This window comes from Parambassis ranga, chromosome 8 (assembly GCF_900634625.1).
Source record: "Parambassis ranga chromosome 8, fParRan2.1, whole genome shotgun sequence".
Classification (NCBI taxonomy): domain Eukaryota; kingdom Metazoa; phylum Chordata; class Actinopteri; family Ambassidae; genus Parambassis; species Parambassis ranga.
The window spans coordinates 4,051,700-4,071,761 of NC_041029.1; the positions used below are offsets into that span (position 1 = coordinate 4,051,700).

At 42.7% G+C, this 20,062-nt stretch overlaps 2 protein-coding genes across 2 annotated transcripts; both read right to left on the reverse strand.

Annotated features, from left to right (window-relative positions):
- Positions 1-9,507: 9,507 nt before the first annotated feature.
- LOC114439910 (uncharacterized) lies at positions 9,508-14,692 on the reverse strand. The gene is made up of 7 exons (XM_028412110.1): positions 14,655-14,692; positions 11,277-11,320; positions 11,079-11,129; positions 10,887-10,986; positions 10,275-10,573; positions 9,965-10,108; positions 9,508-9,860 (listed from the first exon to the last, which is right to left on the reverse strand). The coding sequence occupies exons 5-7, from the start codon at positions 10,567-10,569 to the stop codon at positions 9,508-9,510; spliced, it is 792 nt and encodes a 263-aa protein (XP_028267911.1). The 5' UTR covers positions 10,570-10,573; positions 10,887-10,986; positions 11,079-11,129; positions 11,277-11,320; positions 14,655-14,692.
- A 2,687-nt stretch (positions 14,693-17,379) lies between these two features.
- On the reverse strand, positions 17,380-18,260 carry LOC114439911 (FERM domain-containing protein 6-like). The gene is made up of 3 exons (XM_028412111.1): positions 18,134-18,260; positions 17,820-18,047; positions 17,380-17,424 (listed from the first exon to the last, which is right to left on the reverse strand). The coding sequence occupies exons 1-3, from the start codon at positions 18,258-18,260 to the stop codon at positions 17,390-17,392; spliced, it is 390 nt and encodes a 129-aa protein (XP_028267912.1). The 3' UTR covers positions 17,380-17,389.
- Between the last annotated feature and the right edge of the window lie 1,802 nt (positions 18,261-20,062).

Here is a 20,062-nt window from a genome sequence, read left to right on the forward strand (position 1 = left end):
GATAACATAGATCTAAAGCATGAGGCTTATCCTGTTCTCCATATCCCCCTGCTCACTGTGTTCGTAGAGGAGCAGAAGATTTTGCTGTAAATGCAATAACAAGTTCAGTAGTTTGTTGTTGTCAGAGTGAGCGTATACAGGTTAAGGAGAGAGGTGGCACTTTGGCATCATCGTTTCAGAAAAGTTGTGTATTGGGCATAACCATGGAAACATGGATACGGCATGTTGACATCTATCCACTCTGGGACCCAGTTTCAAATGTTAATCTGGCTCCCAAATGGGTGGATGCAGATGAAACGCCAATACGATAAAAACCTTAGCAGATACGCCTGCGCTGGTCTCCGTGTAGACAGGAAGTTACCCCTTGTGTTTTTGATGAAGACTGTCACAATGGAGTTGACCTTCAGGTCTGTTAGACATTTGTCCTATAAGACACTTGCATGACACTTTTTGTCATGATTCTTATGACCCCCTTGACCTTTGACCTTGAGAAAGCTTCACTTCAAGTGAACATTTATACCAAACTTGGAAGTAATTTCACTGAGATGGTCTTAACATTCTACAGGAACTAAATATATGTACAAAAAGTCACCAAAGTGAAACAGATCCATAGACACTGGTTATCAGATCAGATCTGCTAGAAGCCAAAATGAAGGATAGGACATCCTCATGCTGTCCATATATGTCCACAACTTGTTTGTCTAAATAAGTTTACATTTTCATAGTCATTTTAATCATCATTCCTCTACTGTGTTATTTTTTGATTTGTTGTCAAGTTCTTAAAATCATAATCACCGGCACCTTCCTCTTCCTCATCTACTCCACCTGTTTTCTCTTTGAGGTCATTCATGTCCACACAATCAACATTCACACAGTCCTCGTCACCGTCCTCATTGTCTTCATAAGGGTTTGTGACTCTGAAGGCCACTGAAACACAACAGAATAAAATTTAAAGAACACTTGTTTTAAAATTGCAAATTAAATGCTCTGATGTGTACAGACTTTGAGCTAGGACTCTGGCTACAGTCTCCGTGGCTCGCCATCTTCTGTTCCAGTTCAACAACAAGACAAGCAGGAACAGCAACAGGATTCCAGAAATGACTGAAGAGACCAGCGGCAACAGAGACACAGAAAGAGACAACATCTGATCAGTACATACTGCTAGTTTCAAGAACTGTCTCTTTACTAATAGTAATGTTTGCAAGAACATCACTTTCAGCAGAAGATTATGTTTCCACCCAAAGGTTCAGCTGAAACTGAACAGTTGATTCTGATGTACTGACCCCAGGTAATCTTACTGGCAGGATTGATTGAGACGCTGGACAGTGGACCTATTGTAAAAACAGCACAACAATACTGGTTAGCTGTGTTGTTGATTTGCTGACATTAATTACTTATGAAAGCCATGTTCACTCATGTTTTGCTTTCACTTGATTTTCAAAACACAAATTTATAAATGTTGTATGTGTATCTTAATGTATATGTAGTTTAAATCGTAGATGCATCGTGTCTTAATAATGAGGTTTTCTACCTGAACAGATGACACCAGCGTCCTCATGGTGTGCACAGTTGTGTTCTCCAAAACGTCTGTGTTGACATGCAGTTAGTGAATTTTCATTTCCTGAACAGTCCACATCATCAAGCCAGATTTGTCCGATTCCTTGACCAAAAGAGGCTGAACGAAGGGCATCTAATGCTGTCCCACAGCCCAGCTGTCTGCAGACCACCTGAGCATCATTCAAGTCCCAGTCATCATCACAGACTGTTCCCCAGGAGCCATTGTGGAAGATTTCAAGTCTTCCAGAGCAGCGAGTAGATCCAGATCCTAATCTGATTAACTCTACAAAAAAAAACAAAAAAAAAACACAGTGTTGGCAAACAAAAGCAGGTTTCTTAAATTTTGCTCATTTAGTTTATCATTTGGTCACAACAAAAAACAATTTACAAGACAAATTTGGCAAAAGTTGTGACTAGCTAGTTACATTAATTACAGCTTCAAAAATGTTGTGGGCTTTACCTATATTTCGCTAATAACTTTTATCATTAGCAGTACATTCATCTTTATATGTTAATTGTCCTTCTGGAGCTGATGATACTGATTACCTGTGAACGTTTAGTTGGATGGAACATCTTGGCTAAATTGGTGACTGTGAATATTATCAGAATGGGGTCTCTGTTTTTCAGTTTGACAGACAACATACAAGACAAGCATGCATCCTGAAGTCTCTGAAAGAATACCTGGTCAGGTATTTGCATAAGGCGCCATTTTTACAAAGTTAATCAGTATTCCTTTCTTCCCGAAACTTTGTAGCATTGCCACTTCACCAGAAGGTTTTGAACCTTCTGGTGAGCTGGAGCCTTGCTGTGTGGAGTTTCTCCCTGTGCCTGCGTGGGTTTCGGGTACTGGCCTCTTCCCTTACCTCTGATGTCCTAACACATCATTTATTGTATATTTTTACTCCTAAATACACAGACCCTGAGACCAAGACTGCCTTGGACCAAACAGCATGGAGTGCAACAGGGAGTGCATGTCAGACAGAAGGAGAGTGTAGAGCCCACAGATAACTGAGGTTGAAGGTGTGGAGCTTCTTAATTTGTGGTGTACCCTGGTCACTTCAGGACTTTCATTTGGACTAAACAGACTTACTGTTTGGACTGATATAGTCTTGAGCTTCCTACTACTTCTACTACTACTACTAAAATGTGTATGTGTACCTTAACATGTGACTTCTCAAAGTTATACATCACTTTTCCATATTTATGATATCGTGTCCTCATAATGAAGTTTTTCATACCTAAACAGATGACACCAGCGTCCTCATAGTGTCCACAGTTGTGTTCTCCAAAACCTTTGTGTTGACATGTAGTTAGTGAATTTTCATTTCCTGAACAGTCCACATCATCAAGCCAGATTGTTTCAGTTCCTTGACCAAACACGGCTGAATGAGGGGCACCGAGTGCTGTCCCACAGCCCAACTGTCTGCACACCACCTGAGCATCATTCAAGTCCCAGCCATCATCACAGACTGTTCCCCAGGAGCCACTGTGGAAGATTTCAACTCTTCCAGAGCACCGAGTAGATCCAGATCCAGCTAATCTGATGTCACCTTCCAAACCTACAAGACATTCAAACTATATTTTAATATTTTGCTTAAAACAAAATACATTAATGATGCTTATGTCTGTCCAATAAGATTGAGATTCATTGACTATTTGCAACTGCACCCACTGGATGCAGACAAGGTTTAGACCTTGACAATTATTTAATTATTAACCTGACCTTACAGGAGTAATAAAGGAATCTGTGGAACATGAGATGGTATATTGTCATGTTCTCTTGCCACAGTGCTTCATTGCTATAATAGGGGTGAGTTTCCTTATTGTCCATAATCACATCCGTAGTCAACAAAGACCTTTAAAAGTTGCATCTTGTCTGAAATAGCGGAAATAAGCTTAACAATCACAGCAAAATCACAACAAAATTTGTATTTTTCAAATAGAATATATAGGTGGCATCATGAAATCAATGTTCATCCAAAGAATTATTTTTAATAAATAAACTGACCTGCAGCAGGTGGAGATGAGGTCAAGAGAAGGCAGACTGCAGGAGATCAAAACAGCGTTATTTAATAAGATTTTAAAAACGTTTTCAAAAAAATAATCTAATAATAGTTCAAAGACTTTTTATTCATGGATGCTGACCTATTAACAACAGAGTAAAAGAAAAACAGTGAAAATATCTCTCACCCAGAGTGAAAAACTGCAGGTTTCTCTCTTTTCTGCCAGCCATCACTGTCAGACTGCTTTCATGAGAACAGACAGAAAAATGAACTAAAATCTTGAGGTTCAGAATCTTGCCCTCCTGAAACACTTCCTCTTTATGTGTCTGGTGGGTTTCACATGAACCAGCTCCTTAAACTGGGCAGGTCTGAGTGCAGATGCATCATGGGAGACAGACATCAGAAGAGACATTTGGTTTATGATAAGTATGATAAACCTCCGACCACAACTGCACATGCATTTTTTTTACCGTGAGACTTAAGCACCTACAAGCTTCACAGGACCAATGAGATATATCAGCATCCAGCATGTGAACATACATCACAACAACATTACGCATTGTATGCATGACACAGGAAAGTGCACAGACCTGCAGCAAATGAAGAAGAAGTCATGAAAGAGGTCAAAAAGGAGACAGTGCTCCTCCAGAAAATTTCTAGAATAGGCCAGATTTGTGCAGTTCCTTGACCAAAAGAGGCTCAATGAGAGGCACTGTCCCACAACACAACTGTCTGCAGACCACCTGAGCATCATTTCAATCATGAGAGACTCAGCGAACTGAATGAGAAAGATTTATTAAGTACAAACATTGGTGTCCTAGACCCCATCGTGAAGACCACATCCGGAAAGGGGGGAAAACGCAAGAGGAGAGGCTGCTGGATCATAAGATCCCCCCCGGGGTCTAGACCTGGTGGTGGTGGAGAGCTGGAGGGCAGGAAATAGGAGGCCTTACTGGGGTGGATCTGGTGGTGCTTGGGGTGGAGGAGGGTTGCCGGGTTCGATCAGAAGACAGCTGGAGAAGAGACACAGGCTGTGTCCCATTTCAGGGTCTGCATCCTTCGGAGTGCGCATTTTAAGGCCGCTTACGTCACAAAGCTGCGTGAAGGCTGTCCCAATTCGCCAAAAGTCGAAGGGTCCTTCAAATGTGTCCTCCAAATGCGTCCTCCTTTTGCCTGAATTTGGAGGACGCATCGCTACCATCCTTCGTGGCCTTAAATATCCCACAATGCTTTGCGGACCTACTTTTTGTCCAATAGTACGATGACGGACCAAGCGAGCGGCAGCGGCAGGAGTGCCGAATTCACATTTAAATGTAAGTACAGAGCAGTAGTTCGAGAGTTTTAAAATGCTAGTAGTGACAGTGGCATTAAAAAAATTAGTTTTATATTTACAAACATGACGTCCTGTTGATACGAGGCGCTGTGAAGTAAACGCTTTGATTGAATGTTGTTTCTGGACTGTTTACTGTAGTATAGTATAAAGTATAGTTCACGTGAGGAGCAATATTATCGTTATTATATCAAACGGTCATTCTGCCTGTTGGCATTTTGTTGTAGGAGGAGCAGAGAGAAACAGAAGAAACCTGACAATTGATAACGGAGGAGATGAGACTGGAGAGGGAGGGAGAGAGAGAGAGAGAGGGGGAGAGAGATAGAGAGAGAGAGAGAGAGAGAGAGAGAGAGGAGAGAGAGAGAGAGGGAGGGAGAGGGGGAGAGCAGAGAAAGAACGGACAGACCTCAGCTCATACAGAGGATGGTGGACAGCAGTGATTTTATGTTCTGTGTTATTTAAATGTTACTTATTAAATTAAAGGATGATATTAAATCGTTCTTGTCTCTGTGTTCTTAAACTCTTCTCACCTTGTTACATTATGTGTTTCATCACCTATTTATAATTTAAGTAAACTTTTGAACAACTTCTCAGTGACCACAGTAAATCATTTATTGTGTGTGTGTTGTGTTATGTACAATATTTACAAAGACACAGTTTGAACATTTCTAACTATTTACCAGTGGGCATTATGAAAATGTGCAGTTTATTATTTATAAAAATCAGCAGAAAATACTATTCACAAAGAACATATATATAAATGTTTGGCTGAGCAGGAGTCCTTGGTGCTGCTGGACTGGATGATGCCACGGTGAAGACCTTGGAGTCCTCTGGCTGTGAGTGGGACATCATCTGGGGGAGGGGGGTGCCTGTCTCCTCTGTCCACCACATCGTCCATCAGGGTTTGCAGAGCTGACGATCGGCGGCTGCCATGTTACTAAAGATGTTTTTAAAAAGGGCAAAAATAAAAATAATAACTTCAACAGAGCGGCTTCCAACGCAGCTTAAAATATGAAAAGCTATAAAATATGTATCCTCACCCTCCAAAGGTGATGATGGTCAGTACACCTCCTCCAGGACAGACAGCTGGTCCTGCCAGGAGCCCCACTCTCCTCCACCCAGCAGTAATTCTCTGGTGCAGTGACAGACCTGATGCTTAATGACACATTAAAGCAGTGGTTTCAGGGTTATTTGCAGGGTTCTTACACATTTAGCTATTTATTTAAAGTATTAAAATTACAAACAGACCCTGTATCAAGCCTTACGATTGAATCAAATATAAATTACATTTAATCATATTTGTCTATCTACTGGTTATATATCTAGCGTTTGCTCAGTAACTGGTATATTAATTATGATCAATAATATGGTTAAACAGCAGCTTACCGTCCACACTGTTGTCCCGCTTGTTGTGTAGTCCGTGTTGTGTCGCTGTCGCTGCTTTTGTTTTTCCCGGGGCAAAATTTATGACGTCGCGCCACAATCAGGAAGTGCTTTGAAGGCCAGACCGTCCCATTTACCAACGGTGGAGGATCCTCCGGAGGATCCTCAGGAGGACGCGGCCTCCTGAGACCGAAGGATGCAGACCCTGAATTGGGACACAGCCAAAGACTTTTAAATTTCGTGCTAAGCTGTGATTGGTCAGGAGAGGGATGGAAAGCGACAGCTGATTGGTGAGGGAGGTGCTTTCTATTAAGCACCTGACTAAGAGAGCAGAAGAGAGGGGGAGCAGAGGAGTGAGGGATAGAGGGAGAAAGATTAGGAAGCAGATAGGGATAAATGGTGAATGATGGGACACAGAGTCTTCCTGATTGAACTTACGCTGAGAGCTACATTTATGTCCCGGTCATCGTCACAGACCGTTTCCCAGGAGCCCCTGTGGAAGATTTCAACTCTTCCAGAGCGCCTTTTGCTTAAAACTAAATGGGAGGAGACACCGGGGAAGACCCAGGATGCGGTGGAGAGACCATGTCTCTCGGCTGGCCTGGGAACACCTTGAATTCCAACGGAAGAGCTGGAAGAAGTGTCCAGTGAGAGGGAAGTCTGGGTGTCCCTGCTTAGACTGCTGCCCCTGCGACCCAGCCCCGGATAAGTGGTTGAAGATGGATGGATGGGCTTAAAACTAAATGAATTTATGTATCAAACATGGCAGTAAACTGACCTGCAGCAGGTGGAGATGAAGTCAACAGATAAGAGACTACAAGAGATGAAAACATGGCTGATTTAAGTTGAGTTTAAAAATGGTCATGTAATAGATACCTGTTCTTTCTATCTATGAATCCTGTACTATCCATATATAAAAACAACAACAAGATAAAAATAAACAAAGAAAACATGTCATATCATGTAAATCCTCACACTGCTTCAGTTTAACTGGTCAATCTGCTGTTAGATGTGAGGCTACATCCTGCGATGACATAAGGACTACCAACGTATCTGTGAGGTTACTGACAACCCCAACTACATTAAAACAGACGTTGATAAAGTTCTGCAGCTACATTCAACAACTACAGTCAGACTGAAATAAAAGAATTTGCCCTCAGACATTTTCAAGTAGTTTCAGAAAGAAGTACTGCACAAAAAGAAGCTCTGACATGATTTTTTTCAGAACACTGCTGCATCACTGTTGGGCACAACAAATGCAGAAATCATGTCTACGTCTGCTTATTTGTTTAGAGTAGAAATTCTGTGCATCATTTTATAACATCATTATTAGGCCTTTTTAGTGAGTTTAGAGATAACATGTCAGTCTGAGGTAAACAGCAGGAAATGCAGAATACAACCACAAGCTCTCTGGTGAATTATGAATGCTCATCTTGAAACTCTCTCACCCTTATCACCGTAAAGCTGGGGACATGCTACACAATATTTCGCCCGATTTTACCCACGATTTCCTGTCAGACAAAGTCTGCACCAGTCTGCACTAGTTGGATGTAGACAGACACACGCACGCACGCACGCACGCACGCACGCACGCACGCACGGTTACAGTTGTGTTCTCCAAATCCTCTGTGCCCACACCTGGTTAAAGAACTCTCAGGTTCTAAGCAGGCCACATCATCAAACCAGATTGGGTCATGTCCTACACTAAAAGAGGCTGAATGAGAGGCACCAAGAGCGTTGTTTAATTCCCAGTCATCATCACAGACTGTCTCTCAGGAGCCACTGGTTTGGATTTAAACTCTTCCTGTTATGTGCGGTGTGGGGTTTGAATAGGACCCAGGCGCAGACCAAAATAATGTTCAACAAAAGGAGCTTTATTCAAAGCTAAATAACAAAAACAGTCCAGAGGAGCAGGTAAACGAAAGGAGGGCTACTGGAAACAGTGCCAGTCAAAAGGTAAAAAGTACAAATAAACACAAAAGAATAAACTAAACCAAACCTGAGGATGATCGGGGAAACATGAGGAAACACGGAGGAAGAAGAAGGACGAAGAGATGGTTCACAAGGAATCACAAGGGGTTCACACGGGGAAGAACTGACAAAGACAAAGGGAAGGCACAGGGCTTAAAAAGAGGAGAGACGACACAGGTGAACACAATTAGGGAGGAGCTGATAATCAGGGAGGAGGCTAGAGGAGGAGAGAGGGAAGGACTGAGGAGGAGCAGAAAAGAGGACAAACACTGAAAACTAAATAACAAAATAAACAATATAACAACAAAACAAGGAGCCAAAACCCTGGCTCATGACACTTCCAGAGCGCCTAGTAGACCCAAGTCCAGCTAATCTGATCTGACCTACTATGCACGTAAAAAGTATTTTAACATTACATATTGAGATTTCTGCCTTTATCTATCACTGAAACGAGAAAATCTGACTTTTTATATTTTTTATTTATTTGATCTACAAACTTACAGAGTTTACAGTGCATCAGTATCCAACATGTTTCTTAACGAGGAGCTTTGATATACACATACACACAGTTTCTTTTGTTCACTGTCATTGCACAAGCTTTACCCATGAGTCTGTCTTGTGTAATCGGGATTTAACAGTACATAATATAGTACCTCTGCAGACAGAAAAGATCCATGCAGGTACAACTAAACCAATGTCATTAAAAAACAGCTATAAACAAAGCAGTTTAAGACATATTGCAAAATAAAAATGACCAAACAAACATTATAGATGAAAAGTGTGCCGAGGAGGCGACCAACACTGAGAAGTATATGCTGCACGCGGGCATTATGGTGTCGCTCCGTTTAGGAGTTTATGATCATCTGGCCAGATTAGGATTGTTCGTTGACAAAATGGGAAAAATGGAGACACTTATTGAGTTAACTTTTGTTTTCTGTTTTCTTTTGTTTCTTTAGGTTTTGGTGAAACAAATCCATTTTGTAATTATCGGCTGTAATTAAGGTTCTAGCCTCATAGTATGTGTACAGATTGATCTCATGACACTTAAAGACTTCCAACAAACTGATTGTGACCACCCTGCATGTCATTGGTAACACATCCTCATGAAACCAGCTCATGGAACATAACCATGTATTTCCATCATGTTATGTTGGTGCTGACCAATCGAGTGATCATGTTGGTGACTACAATGTGTGTTACATAATAAATTCTGTATGAGAGTTGAGAGACAGATTAAAATTAGAAAGGTCAACAAATTATAACCTAATCATTTTGATAAATATTCTCCTCTTCTCCATAGATATCCAGATCGTCGTCTGGATGCACTTCGGATGTATGTGCGTAAGTCTCCCTGAAACTACTGGTTGCTTCTTCTCTTGCAGCAGCGAGGTCAAACCTCCCTTCCTCTTCTGCTTCGATGTCCTCGACAGTAACATAAATGTGCTCGCTATTTTCTTCATTTCCCCCTTCTTCACAGCGCCGGTAATGATTCTCGTTTTCACACATTTCTTCTTTCACACATTTTGACCGCTCTTGCCTCATCGTGGTGCTCTTCGGCTCAAAGTTTTCATACAGCTGCTCCTCCTCCTCACTGTTGACTGCGTAAATGACATTCACTGCAACACAAAGACAATAATATCATGTATGAGCAATATGAAATACTTTCTTATACATCAATTGATTATTAAATTCAATGTAGTCTCTGTCATTAAGCACAGACTTTGAGTTTGGCCTTGGTTTTTGTTGAGAGCTTCAATCTCTTGGGCTCGTCTTCTCCGGTGAACCAGACAGACCACAACCAAGGCTAGCAAAACCAGCAGCAGTAGAGGCGCAGTGATCAAAGAGATGAACCTCACCAGTGGAGCTAAAAGAAAGAAACAACTACTCAAGAAATATTCAACAAAAGGAGGACCTCAATGGGGAAATTGGAGAAGCTGAAATTTGAAGTAATAGTTGGGAAAAGCAGGCCTAATACAGCACTTCCATTAAAATATATGTATTTAATGTTATACTTGAAATTCTCTTCTTACCTTTAATGCTGAGACTCATCACTGCTGTCATATTAGAAGTGAATTTCCTTGAGGACAGGGTGACTTCATACACACAGCTGTAGCTGCCGTGGTGCTTATAATCAGCGACGGGGAAACTAAAGGAGGCCGAGTTGTTGACTGCTGGCTTGGTGTCTGAGATGTTGGAGTCAGAGTAGATGAGAGAGAAAACTCCTCCAGGATAATGGGAGGAAATGGAGCAGGTAAAGGTAAAGCTGTATCCCTCTGTGACATCTGCACCATCAGTACCCTGGACGAGCCCTTGGCTGGGAGTCATTTTCCTAGGTCATATTTGGGCAAAATATTTGGCAAACATAGTATAACAAGAAACATGTTCCTTTACCATCATAAAATATTGTAAATATTTACTATTTATTTAATTATTTTAGTATTTTAAGTAATGTATGGTAAAAAGAAAACCCACAGAAGATCAGAAGATTTCAAAGCAAAGATCTAGGCCCTGTGATGGACTGGCATCCTGTTCATTGATAGACTCCAGGAGATCTTCATCTGTGGTTGTATTTACCCATGAACACTCAGTATAACCAGATGATTCAGATGTTTTAAGATGGAGTTAAAAAAGGGAGGACTTACTTTTGAACAGGATTGTGTTGTTATTGTAGCTTCTCCTTGATTTCCTTGCAGCTTGTGCCCTTTGATGAACATGAATCCCTCTCCTCCATCTCTGCTGATGCTGTCATAGGACACAGAAAAACACACACACAAATAATTTATACCAAAAATGTAAAACACAGCTTGATACATTTAAATGAATTTGAATCTCACCTCATTCCTTGGTGTCACGTGGGGCCTGCAAGTGGTTTTTAACTGTAATACCTGAAATGTAAGAGAGAAGACTCCTAAATATTAGCAATACCACGAGTTAATCTGGAAAAAAACCTTAGTTAGTAGTATCTGAAGCTACTAAGGTTTAGTTAAGCTAGCTTCAGACAGTCACAGACAGTCGCATCTTGTTTTACTTACTCTCCACTTTTGGGCCCTTCTCTGGATTTATCAGGAAGAAGAACCTGTGTGGAAACAAGAATTCTTGTTCAACAATTGCAAATTGATTAGTTGTAAAGGAGAAGAAAGTGTTTGTTTACCTCTGAAGGAAAGGGGCACGTACAGCATTTCAGCTAACTAAGCTAAAAACAAAATGCCTCACAGGCGTCGCTACCATTATATCAGAGGGGGACATGCCCCCCCCCACATTTTAAAACGGCCCGTTTGGACCCCCCCACATTTAGTGAGTAGTAAACTCCACCTAACGCTGTTTCGATTGCTCGTGAAAAACTCCGTTCCACTTGGTTCATAAGAGAATAACCTCACCGCTGAAATCCACTCCATGTTTTCCTGGTTACCACAGCGCTGCAATACCGTTACTATAGTAACAGACCTAACAAAGCCAGTGGTCTCTTCGAGCGAGCGTAAAACACCGTAAAGAGAACCGTCGAAGCTGGTCGAAGCTGGAGGAGGTGACGTCAGTGTCATCCCACAAAGTCCAGCTCATGCTGAAGCCTGACTGTTTGTCACATGGCCCCAGGAGACGTTAGGTTGATGTTAAATCAACTTAGAAACGTTGGGAGGAAGCTGCTGTTTACTGTCAGTTACAGTAGACGGTCTTATTTGTCTGACGACATGTTGTTGTCTTTTCTGCTCCCTCCCCACACACAATGGACATGAGGAGATTCTAACAAAGACACGGAGAGTTAGAGTTGTTTTCAGCATTAACCCATGTTGTAATAAGGGCCAGGTTAGCTCCTGTTAGCCTGCTAGCTTCAGCCTCGCCGAGCCAGTGCACACAGCCACCTGCTCCTATTCTTATCAGCAAGAATAAAACACATGTGATGGACGTCAGGACACAGTGGAGCATTATATGAACAGGAACACACTGATGCAGCAGATGAGGCAGCGCATCATTATAAACACATCCACAAGGTTTGTTGTGAATTAAGTAGTTTTATAAGCAAATAAAAATAAAGACATGCATTTATTTGTAAGTTAGTATTTTTAGTGTTTCAGTATTATCTGCATTAAGCAGTTTGGTTCATTTTTCTATGGGATTTGACAGTTTTTTGTCTCTGTAAATGAGAGAAGGCCTCAGATATGGAGGCTGTTAGTGTAGTAGCACCAGTATGTTTGACAAAACTGTTGTTTCACTTGGAATTAGTTTCTGTTTGTCACCGAGTTTTTGTTGAATCTGTCTCTGAAATAGTCATGAAGTGTTTACTTCTGTAGGTAAAATAGTTTAACAACCTGCTAAAATCCACAGGAAAACGCAACTACTTCATATTATTATATTATATTTCATAATATACGGATGTACTTTTTTTCACCACCCACCCACAGAATGTGTCCCCCCCACAGTTTTAATGCTTCCTACGCCACTGGCTAACGTGATGCTAACGTGATGCTAACAGGCTCTTTCTGCATTTTGAAGCAGTTTTTCTTCAATTTACCGTTGATCTGATCTGACAAACTTGATGTGGATACAAAGACTTTGTTCTTGTCGATGGTCATTATCATTATGGGCGCTGCTAAACATGCTGCGTTGTCTCTCTGTTGTTGTAGCTGAGGACGAGCAGAGCAGCGTCGTCATAGACCTGCTGCTGTTGTCATTGTTCAGTTTACTGCTGCTCTCTTTATGTCTTGCTGTAATTACTGTACATTGTGTAATTGTGATATTCTCTCCACAGCTCTGTGATCTTATGACCAGACGCTGCACCAGACCAGTCTTCACCTGCCTGAGGACAGCACGTGATAATAATTGTTATCACTGTTTTTGTTCTATCCTGTATATGTAATGCATTTTATTCAAATCCAAATACAGTAAACTGTTGCCAGCATATCTGGGTTTCATTATTTGTGCAGCATTTTAAAATAACAAATGTAAGACATTGAATGTTTAATGCAACAGACCACACACACAGTTACAGTTTTTCAGTGAACAGATTATTCTCATGTATGATCAACAAAAACAAAAAAAGAACAGAAGCACCAAACATGTTAGAAGCTGAAGAAATAACAGGTCAGTTCCAGGTGTGGGACGCCTCCCTGCTACACAGGCAAAGCCAGTCTGGTTGGCCTGGTCCGCAGTGTCTAGCTGAAGAAGAGAAGTCAGCTCCTCATACGCCATGACGCCTCCTTCCGTTCTTTCTTTTCTTGCTTCTCTCTCTCCTTGCGATCCTTCTTTTCTTGCTTCTCTCTCTCCTTGCGATCCTTCTTTTCTTGCTTCTCTCTCTCCTTGCAATCCTTCTTTTCTTGCTTCTCTCTCTCCTTGCAATCCTTCTTTTCTTGCTTCTCTCTCTCCTTGCAATCCTTCTTTTCCTGCTTCTCTCTCTCCTCACGTTCTTTCTTTTCCTGCTTCTCTCTCTTCTTGCGATCCTTCTTTTCTTGTTTCTCCCTCTGCTCACGTTCTTTCTGCAGCTTCTTATCTGCCTTTTTTTGCTCCTTCTTGGAAATCTTAGGCTCGCTGAGTTCCTCTTCCAGGAGCCTCTTCTCCTCTCTAACCTCGTTAAGGAGCTGCTGCATGCTCTCAAGGCTTTCGTCTTTAACTGCGAGCACCTCTTCCAGGTGCAGCAGTCGTGTGTGCATCACCTCTGCGCTCTCCTTCAGTTGGCAGTCGAGAGCGTTTTTTTTACTGGTCATAGTGATGATGATGTCTTTATCCTCTTCTACGTGGGAGTGCAGAGTGCTAAGTTTACAGGTCATATCAACACACCTCCTGTCCAAAATTATAGACCATCTCATAGAAACAGCTTTGTAGACCTGCAGCTCTTCCACAGTGTGTCTGAGGCACCGATTTTTATCGTTGGCTTCTTTGAGCTGCACATCCATAAACTGTTGTTGTGAATACATGTACTCATGCATGCCTGCCAATGCATGCTGTTTAATGGCCAGATCCTCCTTTAATGCTGCTGCCTGCTCCTCCCACTTTTGCTCCTTGTGGGCCATCTTCTTTTTTAGAGAAGCCAGGTCGGCACGCAGCTGATCGTTTTCTGCACGTAGCAGAGCAGCACTCTCGCTCCTGAACATATCTTTAGTTGAAGAAATAGTCCTCGCTCAATGGAAAATAATCCTGAATGCTTGAATCCATGTGCCAAAATGCTCTTGTTTGTGTACTAAGCTCCACGGCGACAACCTTTGATGATGTCATCAAAGGTTGTCGCCGTGGAGCTTAGTTCAGTGTTTTGTTTTGATTGTGGTGTGCCGTCTCCATGGTAACTTCACCCGGTTAGTACGGTAAAATAACACATGAGACGTTTCAGTATATTCACGGCATTCAGATTTGTGATTTTAACAACTAGCTAGCTAGTATGGTATCCAATGATACCAGATGTCGCCTTTCCCTTTAAGCCTCACCGCATGGGATGTCCTGTCCACCATCTGATTTGGTCCAGTCCACCTAGGCTCCGACCACTTCCTTTTTATCACCTTCAGGAGGACCCACTCGGCTGTGTGTGGTGTGGCTCCGCCTGGACTCTCCGTCTCTCCTTTCACCTGTAATGCAAAAGCTGACACCAAAGCTTTAAATTCATTATATTATGGTTTCTATTAACACCATACTGCATACTCTTTCAGTCTCAGCGGGCCAGCTGGTCCGGGAAACTGTAGACCTGCAAGAAGCTCATAGGTTGTAAATCATATGGTTATTAACAGAACATCATACACACATCAAGTCAATAGAAAATATTTGAACCCATGTTAATTTGGTCTGTGCACAGATTTTAGCCCATTTTTTGTTTTAGGTTTTAGTTTCATCCTTTCCACTTTTCCCTGTGACTGTGGCTGATATACTGCACCATACCTATGTTTTAGGCCTAAAGCCTGCTCCACCTTGCAACCCCCCTGCAGAACCTGGGTCAAATACATTAATACCTGTCTCACCCTCTTTTTTTCTGGAACAGAACACCATTCACAACTCCACCTGTTTCAGAAACATCCAGATAAAATGGAGCTAAGTGATCTAGGTGAGCCAGATCGGTGGAAGTTGAGACAATGAAAGAGACAAGAGTACAGGAGGCACAAAACCTATATCAGTAAATGATGAAGACCGTATGCTGTGCGATAGTGTGGCTAACATCTCCTGAGCCTTATTATGCCTCTACTGTATGAATGGTAACCTAATAAGCTTTAAAGGATGAAGAATTCTAAACACCTATCCTCTGTGATGGCCTATTCATTAGAAATAGCTTTTCCTAACCATGGAGCCTAATTCTGTAATATTATGTGTGGAACAATGACTAAGCAAACAAGTGGCACACTATTATCTGCCATTTTGAGCCATTTAAACTATTCTGGTGTTAACTATACGTCAGCAGCTACTCCCTCCTCAGCCACAAACAAGACAGAAAACGAGTCCAGCAGATATCTTCACAAGACATCTGTATCGTAGTGGTTCTCATCAGCCACTGTCCAGTTACTCCAACACTCTGGGAGCATAAAAAGTCTGTCCAGTAACAAATGTCCCTATTAATCCATCTGGGGAGCACATAATGGAGGTTCCAGTCTCTGGGCATCAGATTCACTGGTGATGAGCTGGAGCGAATGAAACAATGACTGTGGTGCTGGCCTGCTGACACAGTTTTACAAGTTCTGTGAATGGCAGATGTTGCCAACCGACGGAATAATGTGAGATGCCACTTCCCTGGGGAGGATACCAGGGAGCCCCTTGTGGTCACTCACGGGACTGCTTGTAGTGACAGTCTCTTTCCCAGTGGCCAGGTTTTCCACAGTAGAAGCAGTCACCCCCACTCATACCGCTGTATCCACCCCTTCCATGCCCCCCTCCCCCACGGCCACCCTCTTTTCCCCTCCAGTTACTTCCTCTATGATGTTGGCCCAAGGTGGCGTTAAATACATATCAGGATTACCCACAACTGGGGACTGTGGCTGGGGTGGGGGAGCAGGCTGAGGTACTCAGTTGTTTTCTATATGTAAATTCATATGGTGTACAACATGTCTCTCCCAATCAACAGAATCACTTCCTGGTAAATCAGGGTCATTTTTCAGGGCCTGCTGAAGCAACAGGGGAAGCCCCTCCTCTGTTTCCTGTCTATACCAGTGCTGCTGGGCACCAGGTTGACTAGAGTTCACTCCTGTCTGTCTGTCTGTTACTCGCCCCCTCCCATCAGGGACAGTCATGATGGGGTACATCCCAGCGGTGGGGTCTGAGGCGAGGCAGAAGCTACAGCAGAGGCGGGTGAATAGGGAGGCGGTATCTCAGCCCCCTGAGTTCCCTCGCTCTCTACTTCCTGTTTAATGTCAGTGGTACTACCGGACTCCTCACAATCATCATCTATGCAGCACAGATATGCCTGATATAGAATCTTACGTCTCTCCTCATCTGCCTTCACTGCCTTCTTCAACTCAACTGTCTCTAACACTAATAATCTAATAATCTCCTCCTTTCTCTCGCTCTCTAGTCTAACTTTATTCTCCGCTGTTGCAATCACACTGGTTAGCGACTGTCCCCGTGACCGTGGGAATAAAACGCTCTATGAAAAGATTTATTCTCATGAATTTATCAGAGTTATCAGAAAAGGGTCCAGACAGAATCATCATTCCGTCTGGTTTCGGACCTCCATTTTGGTGATGTACAGAATCCACATTAGAGTTCTGTACAGGCTGTGTTAGTCAGAATAATCAGCAGTGTATGGTGTGCATGACTGAGGTGTGTGCATGCAGGACCCAAACAAACCAGGACCCTGAGACTTGGAGGAGGAAGAGTCTAGGTCCCAGCTAAACATGGGCCTAACAGCTACAGTAGTGTTGGAAAGCTTGTAAAGCTGTCTGTGTTTCTGCAGAAATATACAGTTTTGAAATAAATGGCCTCATCCATGGTCCAGGTCCAGGTCCAGGTCCAGGTCCAGCAGAGTGTGCAGTGTGCTGCTGCTTTGTTCTTGAACACATGCAGATGTGTGAATAATGTGAGTGTGAGCTGTGACATGGAGAAGAGTCTTGGACAGTTAGAGACGTCCTCTTACCTCTGAGCTGTGGTCCGGCTCTCATGGTCCCCACACAGAGTCCTCTTAGAGGGAGGGACTCCCTCCTCTCTGTCCTCACACTGACTCATAGCACTCATAGCTCATCCACCTTCATGTGTGGAGCTGCTGGTTCTGCTGCAGTCTGTCTGACAGGAAATGAACAATGAACAGAAACCACGCCTTGAACACAGCACACCTGACACAACACTGACATGAAGGGGTTAACAGTGGATAGAACAGGTCTGAGTGCAGAGTCACCCAGCTGTCAGACCGGTTCAGTCGTCCTTTATATAGAAGCCCTTTATGCCTCTGGCTGTAAATCAGTCCACAGACACTCCCTCCTCAGCTCTTGTCAACAGCACCTCACCATCACAGAGAAAAACAACTGTTTGCTTTTGATGCAGGAAATTTCCAAACAGAGAGAAATCTGCATCTTGCTCACCTGTTTCATCTCCATGGTGACAGCTGATCCAAAAGAAGAGAGTAGATAAAATGACATCTTCAATAAAACAATCAAACATGAAAAGCTTTGTGGACTAACCTGCCCAGTAAGAAGAAGGGAACAGTGCAGGTCCATCAACAGACACACCGTGGAGAAGCTTGTGAATTCTGACCAGATATAGAGTCTTCATCCTCCCCATCCTCTTCCTCTTTGGACCAGGCTGCTTCAACACTGCAGTCAGACATGGAGGATGTGAAGTTGCTGCAGCTGAGTCTTTGTCTGAGGAGTGTTGTGTCACAGATGTAGCCTCTTTGTGGAGCTGACTGGCTGAGGAGAGATTTAGGAGACTTTACATTTGGAGTTTGACGATATGAAGGAGGAAATATGAAGAGAGTGGAGGTAAGATGGCTGACCCTGCATGTCTTCTAGCTGTTGGATGTATCTGGCTGCCTCTCTACTGTTGATGTGGAAGCGGTGACTGTCACTCAGGTGTCTTAGGACATGTTTAGAGTGGAAGGCTGAATGAGTGTAGTACACCATCGTAGGGAGGCACAGAGAGCCCACTGCAGGTAGGCTGGCAGCTTTCACCAAGCTAAGTGCTAACGTCATAGGCGTCGCTACCATTATATCAGAGGGGGACATGCCCCCCCCCACATTTTAAAACGGCCCGTTTGGACCCCCCCACATTTAGTGAGTAGGAAACTCCACCTAACGCTGTTTCGATTGCTCGTGAAAAACTCCGTTCCACTTGGTTCATAAGAGAATAACCTCACCGCTGAAATCCACTCCATGTTTTCCTGGTTACCACAGCGCTGCAATACCGTTACTATAGTAACAGACCTAACAAAGCCAGTGGTCTCTTCGAGCGAGCGTAAAACACCGTAAAGAGAACCGTCGGTGCTGGTCGAAGCTGGTCGAAGCTGGAGGAGGTGACGTCAGTGTCATCCCACAAAGTCCAGCTCATGCTGAAGCCTGACTGTTTGTCACATGGCCCCAGGAGACGTTAGGTTGATGTTAAATCAACTTAGAAAAGTTGGGAGGAAGCTGCTGTTTACTGTCAGTTACAGTAGACGGTCTTATTTGTCTGACGACATGTTGTTGCCTTTTCTGCTCCCTCCCCACACACAATGGACATGAGGAGATTCTAACAAAGACACGGAGAGTTAGAGTTGTTTTCAGCATTAACCCATGTTGTAATAAGGGCCAGGTTAGCTCCTGTTAGCCTGCTAGCTTCAGCCTCGCCGAGCCAGTGCACACAGCCACCTGCTCCTATTCTTATCAGCAAGAATAAAACACATGTGATGGACGTCAGGACACAGTGGAGCATTATATGAACAGGGAAACACTGATGCAGCAGATGAGGCAGCGCATCATTATAAACACATCCACAACGTTTGTTGTGAATTAAGTAGTTTTATAAGCAAATAAAAATAAAGACATGCATTTATTTGTAAGTTAGTATTTTTAGTGTTTCAGTATTATCTGCATTAAGCAGTTTGGTTCATTTTTCTATGGGATTTGCCAGTTTTTTGTCTCTGTAAATGAGAGAAGGCCTCAGATATGGAGGCTGTTAGTGTAGTAGCACCAGTATGTTTGACAAAACTGTTGTTTCACTTGGAATTAGTTTCTGTTTGTCACCGAGTTTTTGTTGAATCTGTCTCTGAAATAGTCATGAAGTGTTTACTTCTGTAGGTAAAATAGTTTAACAACCTGCTAAAATCCACAGGAAAACGCAACTACTTCATATTATTATATTATATTTCATAATATACTGATGTACTTTTTTTCACCACCCACCCACAGAAGGTGTCCCCCCCCACAGTTTTAATGCTTCCTACGCCACTGGCTAACGTGATGCTAACGTGATGCTAACAGGCTCTTTCTGCATTTTGAAGCAGTTTTTCTTCCATTTACCGTTGATCTGATCTGACAAACTTGATGTGGATACAAAGACTTTGTTCTTGTCGATGGTCATTATCATTATGGGCGCTGCTAAACATGCTGCGTTGTCTCTCTGTTGTTGTAGCTGAGGACGAGCAGAGCAGCGTCGTCATAGACCTGCTGCTGTTGTCATTGTTCAGTTTACTGCTGCTCTCTTTATGTCTTGCTGTAATTACTGTACATTGTGTAATTGTGATATTCTCTCCACAGCTCTGTGATCTTATGACCAGATGCTGCACCAGACCAGTCTTCACCTGCCTGAGGACAGCACGTGATAATAATTGTTATCACTGTTTTTGTTCTATCCTGTATATGTAATGCATTTTATTCAAATCCAAATACAGTAAACTGTTGCCAGCATATCTGGGTTTCATTATTTGTGCAGCATTTTAAAATAACAA

Excerpts from the sequence above, each read along its gene's own strand:
- LOC114439911 (XM_028412111.1), bottom strand. The coding sequence starts at position 18,260 with ATGGTGTACTACACTCATTCAGCCTTCCACTCTAAACATGTCCTAAGA. Across the intron at positions 18,048-18,133 it reads ACAGCTAGAAGACATGCAGG|CCAGTCAGCTCCACAAAGAG; the intron begins GTCAGCCATCTT and ends ATCTCTCCTCAG. Across the intron at positions 17,425-17,819 it reads CCCTTCTTCTTACTGGGCAG|ACAGACTGCAGCAGAACCAG; the intron begins GTTAGTCCACAA and ends ATTTCCTGTCAG.
- LOC114439910 (XM_028412110.1), bottom strand. The coding sequence starts at position 10,569 with ATGACTCCCAGCCAAGGGCTCGTCCAGGGTACTGATGGTGCAGATGTC. Across the intron at positions 10,109-10,274 it reads GATGAGTCTCAGCATTAAAG|CTCCACTGGTGAGGTTCATC; the intron begins GTAAGAAGAGAA and ends TCTTTCTTTTAG. Across the intron at positions 9,861-9,964 it reads AAACCAAGGCCAAACTCAAA|TGAATGTCATTTACGCAGTC; the intron begins GTCTGTGCTTAA and ends TTTGTGTTGCAG.